Source organism: Lates calcarifer, linkage group LG18 (assembly GCF_001640805.2).
Source record: "Lates calcarifer isolate ASB-BC8 linkage group LG18, TLL_Latcal_v3, whole genome shotgun sequence".
NCBI lineage: Eukaryota > Metazoa > Chordata > Actinopteri > Centropomidae > Lates > Lates calcarifer.
The window spans coordinates 759,553-768,918 of NC_066850.1; the positions used below are offsets into that span (position 1 = coordinate 759,553).

The 9,366-nt window shown below is 38.4% G+C and overlaps 1 protein-coding gene across 1 annotated transcript; it reads right to left on the minus strand.

The window, feature by feature from the left end:
• Positions 1-1,887: 1,887 nt before the first annotated feature.
• cradd (CASP2 and RIPK1 domain containing adaptor with death domain) lies at positions 1,888-8,857 on the minus strand. The gene is made up of 2 exons (XM_018687406.2): positions 8,391-8,857; positions 1,888-2,706 (listed from the first exon to the last, which is right to left on the minus strand). Exons 1-2 carry the CDS (start codon positions 8,686-8,688, stop codon positions 2,411-2,413), a joined length of 594 nt encoding a protein of 197 aa, XP_018542922.1. The 5' UTR covers positions 8,689-8,857; the 3' UTR covers positions 1,888-2,410.
• Between the last annotated feature and the right edge of the window lie 509 nt (positions 8,858-9,366).

Here is a 9,366-nt window from a genome sequence, read left to right on the forward strand (position 1 = left end):
GACACCGTCTGAAGGTGAGCAGAGAACAAAGATGGAGTCTTCACTCAGACTAAACATCAGACGTTTTCTCAGAGTAAAGAAACTTCAGAGAGAGAGAGAGAGTGGAGCTGCAGAGGTTAAATAAAGAGCCGAGCATGTTCAGGGTCTGTGTCGCTGTCCTACTTTCCAGCAGTAAAACAATAAAGAGTCTCTGCAGGCGTCTCCATCAGCAGCAGCAGCCTCTAAATATTTCCAGTTTCCTGGAAGGAGCGAGGATATAAAGCTCAGTGTTCACAGCTTTCTGAGAAACTCACAGGACGGGCACGAGGACCACCACGCTGCTGCTTAAATGTCACGCACAGTACTTCAAACATCTGCAGCGTTTACTGAAAAATACTCCACATTCACCTCTCAACACTTCTCTGGTTTTTATTCTGGGCACAACTGGTTTAAACAACTTATGAATTATTGATTTATTCAACTTTAGCTCAGTTAACTTTAGTTTTTAAGTTGAACCTGTATCTCCATATATCAGCTGAATGTTTTAATAATCTCCAGAACATCTGGCTGATGTCTTAATTTTAACAAATATACAGCTGAAGAACATCATACTCACCAAATGTTTGTGATCAGAAATTTAGCTTTGTTTTCAAAATTTAGACTTTACCCTGAAAATTTACATTTTAATATCGACTTTTATCTCAGAATTTGAATCTTCTGGTTTTTATTTAAAATTCTAATTTTTAATCTTGAATTCCCAGATTTTATGTTCAACTCCAGATTCCATTCAAACTCACAATTTAGATTTTAAAGACCCTGACTTTAATCATAAAATTCAAACTTTTTTCTCAAATTTCTTACTTTTATTGCAAAATGTAAACTTTTATCTCAAAATTCTGAATTTTCACATTTTTATTTTTTTGCTTTAATTATTGAAAATGTTCCTCAGTGAGATTAACCTGGTTATCAACAAGATAACAGAACTATTTCTATTAACAGACATTTCTGTTTTTGGTCTTTAAATCTCAGGTTCCTGATTTTATTCTCAAAAACTGAAATTTTCATTTCAGATTCTTTAATCTATGATTTCCAACTTTATTCTAAAATTCTGGATTTTTAATGTCAGATTTCTGACTTTTGTCTAATATTTCAGATTTCTGACAATCTCAATAATTCAGATTTTTAATCTCACATTTCTGACAATATCCTCAAAATCTTTACTTTTAATTTCAGAATACAAGTCTAAAACACACTTCAGTGGAGTGCTGGAGAAGATATCAGATAAATTTATACACAGCTAATTTTCCAGAGAGATACTGCAGCTCAAGAAGATGATAAGGGTTTTTTACAAACAAACCTTCCATGGAGAAAAGTCACCTGTTTAGAAAATAAAGTGATTTAAACTCTTGATTTTGGTTTTAAGTCATAGTTTTAGACAAAAACACAGTCAGAGTTCAGTTACCATGCAGGTTTTGTATCTCGTCAGTCCACCTTAAAACTCAAGACACAGACAGAAAGCCGATCCTCAGCAGGAACTCTGCAGGCTGTTGAGGAATTAATGAAGTACAGTGAGAGCGCCATTGTTACTGTGTGTTATTGTGTGTATCTGTGTATTTTGTGGTTTCCAGGCACAAAAGGCTCGTTGAAGGTGTTTCTCTGACTAAAACTAATCGCTCTGCTCGAAAGAAATTTCAGTCGAATTCCAGGAAAATGTGGGAAAATCCGCACAGAAAGCCAAAGTCTGAGAACAAACACACATGTGGAGGAGATGTGACGAGACACTCAAACACAGAGGAAATAAAGTGATTAAAAGAAAAGTCTGAACAATCTGTTTGGTCTTTAAGTTGAATCTGATCTGAGAACATGACGTGAATAATAAAATGGATTTAATAAAAGCAGAGTCGTTACTGAAGTTTGGAAAAAAGGCTCATCTGCCTTCATTTATTCAAGTTTACACTGTTTATGGTGTTGGTGTTATTTTAAAGGAACAGTCTGTGATTTTGTTACAGAAAGATTGTGCTTTGTTCTGACTTTTAATCTGAAATTCTTGATTTTTGTCTCAAGTTTCAGACTCAATTCTCTCAGAATCACAACTTTTTACTAAGAATTATCTAAAAATTCATGATTTTTTCTCAAATTTTGGATTTTTAATCTTAAATTTCTTATGTTAATCTCACAATTTTGTCTTTTATCTCAAAATGTATTTTATATATGACTCTGCTTACCTTGTTTCTTGTTTACTGGAGAGCAAACAAGAGAAGTCAGAAAATATTGAAACGTGTTGTTGACTCCACACCTGAGATTTGTTGGTGATAATAAAATATAATACGTCCACTTTACATCCCTCAAAGTCTTGTGATTAGAGGAGTAAAGGCACATTTCTCAGTCTGTAATAAGTTGTGAGGGTAAAGGATAAAATGTTTGTCGTCCGTCACATCAGGACGTCCTGCAGGATGGACGGATGGACGTCGGCGACCTGTAGACTCTGCAGCAGCCTCTGCACCGTGGCTTTCCTTCCCTCGGATCGTCTCCACTGAACCAGACCGGCCAGAACCGCTCCGTGAGTACTGAGGGAGTGGTCGGACCGACAGCGAAACAAAGCCTCTGCAGACAAACCCAGATCCAACAGCACCGACTCCCACTCGGGGCCAAGCCGAGACGCCAGACGGGACAACTCCCGGTCCGAAGGAACCCTCTGGAGAACTGAGTCAGGAAACTGCCAGGCGTCTGCAGAGAGGCAGGGAAAGAAAACGACAATGTGGAATTACAGGTTGATGTCAGAGATTATCTCAACATCCTTTAATCTAAACATTATTTTACCTCAAATGTTGCACTTTAATCTCAGATCTTCTTATCTTAATCTCTTTTACCTTAATCCTAAAATCTATCTGTTCTGTATATCATTTTACCTGCACAACTTCATTTGAATAATTTAAATGTCTGTAAATATTAACAATGTATATAGTGTCCATTTTGAAGGGGTATATTTCTTTATATTTTGAAGATTTGGGTTATATCACTATTTTACTTTATTTTATATTTTATATTTTATTCCTCTTTATTTATCTGTACTTGTGAAATGGAGCACTGCAATGCAACAATTTCCTGCAAGGAATTAATAAAGGATTCTGATTCTAATTCCGATTGAAATAAGATTATCTTACCCTTAAAAGAGATCAAGATAGACTTCAAAATATTTAATCAAAATCAAAAAACTGAGATCCGAACAAATCCAAATTTTCATCTCAAAGATTCTGAAATCTTTATTTTAAAATTATGGCTTTAAGAACAACCTTAATGACAAACTTCAGATCCTAATCTCAGATCTTATCTGAATCTTAAAAGATATTAAGATAAAATTACCTTAATCCTAAAATAAGACTTGATCTTCAAAGAGATCAAGATACACTTTAAAATATTTAATCAAGATTTAAAAAAAACTGAGTTAACAATCCAAATTTTCATTTCAAATTCAGGTTATGATCTCAGATTCTTGATTTTATTTATTTTTTCAAAACTTGATCTTCAATTTAAAACTTTAATGTCAAATTTCAGATTTGACATTAAAGTGAGATTACTGAAGATTGAAATTTCTTCCATGAATCTGTGAATCTGGTTTTAATTCTCAGGGTTTTAATGTTTTATACTGTGGAGTTTTACACACAGCCACAGGTTGTATTAAAAACAAAAGAATTTCAGATAATCCCAGTCCAACCAAACTTCCTCAGTATGTTCAGTTTGTCCTCTCCAGGTCTGAATACTAATCTTTGTCCTGACGTCATCTCCCTGCTGTTTCTTTAATTCTCAGTATTCATGCGTTAGTGTGGGGGGGTCGTACTGTTTGGTCTCCATTCATTGGACGACAGCATCGCCAAAAACAACAAAAAACTACTATCAGCTGGTCTGCCGTGGACATGTTGAAAGCATCATGCTCTCATTCTGTTTTCCTTTAGGTCACTGTGACTCAGGAAATGTTGGTTTAATAAAAATCTGTCCTGCAGCACATGGACGTCCACGTTGACTGGACTTTTAGTAAAAACTGACTTGTGACTTGCTGATTGAGCAACAGCAGATGAGGAAAGTTTACAGCTACAGACGTCAGATCTGATACAACAGGAGCTTTTTCATCTCTCTGCAGGTTCACAGAGTGTAAGACTTTTCAGCAGCACACGAGGGAATTTAATCCCAAAGTCACCATGAATGAAAACCAGCAGAGACGATGAGGCCTGGAGTTATTTACAGAGAGAATGAATTAACTGACATTTCAAATCACATTTCTGTCAGCTCGTCGCAGCTGTATGGAGCTAATAATATCATTAATTAATCAATAAACACAACCTGGACCTGGATAAGCAGCAGGAAATTATTCTTAGTTTCTGTTTGAACCCTGCAGTCGTTGTTGTTTCTTTAATCCAAATCACCATCTTTTACCTGAGGGTAGGAACAAGAGTTGTTTTAAAATGCAAAAAATAACTCCCATGAAATTCATGATTCTGTTGAAGCGACACAAAGGTTTGTTTCATGTTCTCATAAAAACCCTTTTTACTCTCAGTGTGATCAAATACGACAAGAATCTATGAGACTGTGTCGAGTTTTTTCCTTTGTTTTTCCTCTCAGATGAAGCGTGGTCACTGGAGTTTGACTCTGAAGTTAAACGGCTCTGAGAGGAAATTAAAACCAGACTCGTCCATGTTTAACCAGATTATCTGTGAGAGGCAGCTGACGTCAGATTCTCAGTAAAAACACTGAGCTGACGTCTTCTGTTTGGCCTTAAACTGATCAGTCTTTGCCCTTAGATGCTGAGAAAAATCACTATTAAACTCATCTCATCTCAAAATCAGAACATTTATCTCTGAATTATCTCATTATCTCACTTTAATTACAGGAACTGAATCAATAATCTTTAGTTTGTGGCTCAGGATTTGCAGCTTTTATCTGATGATTTACATTGTTACAGACTGGAGTCATCAGTAAATATACAAATTAAGATTTAATATTTAAACACAGCGGTTGATGAGAGGCTGTTTAATGTTTCTGAAGTGTTAAAAATGTCTGTGGCTCTTGAATCAATCGATTGTAGATTATTTATGATGCGTTTAAATCACAGTCATATGATATTTTATGAGTGACGACTCCTCTCCTTCAGGAGAAGCGTTAATCTGTCCTGACTCTGAGCCTGAACGCCTCCGACTCACCTGTGTTCAGGTTTCTGTTTCCGATCTGTAGAGAAATCTGATGAGAGGACAGGAGAGTCTGTTGCTATGGTAACAGACTGAAGATGATAACTGATGGTGGACTTGGTGTTTATGATTTCCTGACCTGAGATTCCTAAAGTTAAAAATCTGATCTTAGATTATTATCTTCATATCTGATGATTTAAGTTTTTATAATTCAGTTTTTTTTTTGGTTTAAGTTTAGTGCAGAGAGGCAGCAGCTAACCCGCCGCTCTTTTACACCAGAGAAGAAGAAAAGTGCAGCTTCTAATCGGAGGTTTAAACCTGGATCGGTTCAGAGGAGGGGTTTTGTCGTCGGTGTTATTAGCGGGGATCAGGAGCATGTGATGGACGAGATCTCAAACATCCGGCTCTGCAGCTTTAACACAGATGCTGCTGCTGCTGCTGCTGCTGCTGCTGCTGCCAGGATTCCTGGAAAGCAGGAGGCAGGCAATAAAAGGCTGAGGAGGAGGAGGGGAAGGAGTGGGAGGAAGGGAGGAGGCCGAGAGTGAAAAACAAGTGCCCTTCCTCCTCCTCCTCCGTGTCAGGCCTTTAAAGGTATGTCCTGACTGCACAGGTGGAGTCTCAGAGGGCTGGGAGGTGTCAGATGTCCCTCAACGTCTGAACACACCTGGACAACATCTGTGTGTGTGTGTGTGTGTGTGTGTGTGTGTGTGTGTGTGTGTGTGTGTGTGTGTGTTTCCTGTCTCATGTTACAGACGGTCGGCTGCTGTTATATAAGAGCCGAGATAAAGGAGCTGTTTCCAGGAACAACCACAGTCTAATCATCACTTTAAACTTCTACACTGTAAAAAAGCCTCTGACTGAGATTTAAGCTTAAACAAACACTAACAACTCATTTCTAGGAACCAACTCGTTCTTTCTTGCTCTGCAGAGATTTATCTGACACTGACACATTTTCCTGGAAAATCCCTGAAAGTTTGGAGGTAGTTCTGGGAATTCTAACAGTCCTACAGATAATATCAGCTGAAACTGCTGCTCATAATGTCACAGCTCTTTTCATTTCATCTCTAAATTATCTCAAAATGCAGAGAATAATGTCTGAATCATTCTTTCTTTTCCTGATTTTTTACTTTTATCAAAAAATGTCATTTTTCTCACATGTTTAATTGTTTTACATCACTTATCTCAAAATGTAATCTTTGGTTAAGAGATACAACAAGAGATAAAAAATATTATTTAAACCTCTGGATTACAACTTTTTCACACAATTCTCTTATTATCTCAAATTTTAGACTTTAATCTTAATCACTGTTTCATCAACTATGACTTAATTTCTGTCAAATTTTTCAAATATTTAAAATTTGACCTGAAAATTTTATGTCAGAATTTAGACTTTTATCTTTATAATTAGATGTATGTATGTATCTAAGATGAATCTAAAAATCTACTTCAATTTCAAAATTACAACTTTTATTTCAAAACTTTGACTCTAATCTCTGAGTTATGACTTTTTCATCACTTTTATCTGAACTTTTGTTCTTTCGTCTTAAAGTTCTGACGTTCAGATTTTTGTGTTTTCATTTCATTCACTCGTATCGTACCAGAACCAGAATCAGCTCCTTCTGAGAATTTTCTTTTCTACTGCAGCGATTATTTCCAGGAAAAATCAAACTACACATCTGCTCTGTCCTGGTTTTGTTTTTGTGATCTGAATGTCCAACACCAGGGTTAAAGGAAAATTCCCCTATTTTTAAACTTTAGGATACTGACTCTCTCAGGATAACACAGGGGGAGATGTGTCCGATAAATCTCTGAGGAGATGAGACGAGATGAGATGAGCTGCTCTTTAACAACTTCAGTTCAGTTGAAATAAAATAAATGTCTGTATTATTCTAACTATGACTGAACCATATTACCATGACAACAATCTGACTGATTAGTTTTGGTGAGTACACTTCACCAAACCTGGACCTGGACCTGGACCTGGACCACAGGATCACACACAGCCCGGCCCCTGACCTCTCAGGAAAAGTTCATTTTTGTTTTAATTTTGATGATTAGATACAGTATCTCAAATATTAGAATATCGTGCAGAAATGTCTACTTTCTGAAAGATCTTCATTTATTCACTCAGTACTTGGATGAGTTACTGCACTGATGCAGCGTGGCATGGAGGCGATCAGCTGTGGACTGCTGAGGTCTGATGGAAGCCAGGTTTCTTTGATAGCGGCCTTCAGCTCGTCTGTATTGTTGGGTCTGGAGTCTCTCATCCTCCTCTTGACATAGACATAGATTGTGTATGGGGTTCAGGTCAGGCAGGTCATACCATGGTCAACAAACCAGCTACTGTAGTTTTAACACTGTGGGCAGGTGCCAAGTCAAGTCAGCATCTCCATGAAGCTCCTCAGCAGACGGAAACATGAAGTGCTCTAAGATCTCCTGGTAGACAGCTGCACTGACTTTGGACCTGATGAAACACAGTGGACCAACACCAGCAGACCACATGGCATCATCACTGACTGGAAACTTCACACTGGACCTCAAGCAGCTTGGATTCTGTGCCTCTCCACTCATCCTCCAAATGAAATGCTAAATTTACTTTCATCTGAAAAGAGGACTTTGGTCCAGTCCTTTTTCTCCTTGGCCCAGGTAAGACTTTTCTGCCGTTCTCTCTGGTTCAGGAGTGGCTCGACACAAGGAATGCGACACTTGTAGCCTGGACACGTCTGAGTGTGGTGGCTCTTGATGCACTGACTCCAGCTTCAGTCCACTCCTTCTTGAACCGGCCTTTCCTACCACACGTTTCCCTTCCAGTCAACTTCCCATGAATATGCTCTGACACAGCACTCTGCAAACAGCCATGATCTGCTGTGGCTGTGTCAGTGACAGTCTTCTGGACAGCTGCTGTAAAGTCAGTGGTCTTCCCCATGACTGTGGTTGTGTGTGCTGACCCAGACTGAGAGACTCATGGTATTTATACTGAATAAAGTGATTTACTTCAACTCCAAACGAGACAGTCTCATATTCTGAGACACGTTATTTTCAGTTTTTCGTAGCTGTAGACCGTAATTATCAACATTAACATAAAAATACTTTAAACATTTTAGTTTACATGTAATGAGTCTAGAATATCTATAATTCCCACTTTCTGAATTAAGTGACAAAAAATACTGAACTTTTTCACGATACTCTAATATTTTGAGATGCACCTGTATGTTCCCGCCCTGGTCTCACCTGTGGAGCTGGGTCCAGGTGGAGTCTGGAGCTCCTGCAGCAGTCTGTCTCTGACCCAGCTGAAGTCGTCCAGAGACCGGAGGAAGCAGTGGAAGGCCCGGGGCCCGCGGGTCGGCAGAATGTCCAGCAGCCTCAAAGTCCTCAGTCTGTTTGTGGGCTGAGACTCGATGTCCTCGACCTGAGAGTCCGTCAGGATGTCCTCCTGGACCAGGAACGGAACGATGGAGTCGCTGACCAGCAGCTCGGCGGACAGATCCAGTCTGTGTCTCCGGAGAACCGCTCTGTGGACCGGGTCCATGTCGACGATCTGACGCCGCTCCTCCCGCAATAAATCATACTAGTTATCTCACTGTCTAACTAACTTAACTAGTCATCGTGAAACCAGTTTCCAACCCGCACAACTACAGCTTGCGCAATGTTATTGTGTCCGACTGGAAACATGCCAGCGGAACCAAGGTTTTCCTGACACTATTCCACTTCCCATTAGAGTGTCTCAAGTCTGAAAATCTTCTCATTTAAATAATTATCCAAATACATAAGCATATTTATTATTTGTCATTCTTCAATTCGGCATACATTTAATACACCAGCCACCAATCTTAAGACAAATCGACGTGTTGTACTCCCTACGTCGTGTGTCTTCGATGGAGGGTAGTAGCATGTTAGCTAGCAAACAACGACATTAAATTTGAGTTTTTGTTAAATAAAGTGATATTTGGTGAAACTAATCATTGCCGAATTTATTAAAAGAACCCGAATCGTACTCTTGGCTCCCATTATGAGTTGTAACAAGTGTTTATAGTTGATCGATCCATGATAAATACTGAACATGTATTATTTTTCAATTATGTATGCCAAACAGTAGGCGATGGATTTTTATGACAGATTAATTTGGGAAATTATTGGAAGTTCTGACATGTAATTCGGCCCAAATTCATTGCTAACTCCAAGAAGATACCCATATTTATTCTAAATG

Bases quoted from the DNA above. Each gene is read 5' to 3' on its own strand.
- cradd (XM_018687406.2), bottom strand. From the start codon at position 8,688: ATGGACCCGGTCCACAGAGCGGTTCTCCGGAGACACAGACTGGATCTG. The intron at 2,707-8,390 runs GTGAGACCAGGG...GCCTCTCTGCAG, and splicing joins ACCTGGACCCAGCTCCACAG to ACGCCTGGCAGTTTCCTGAC.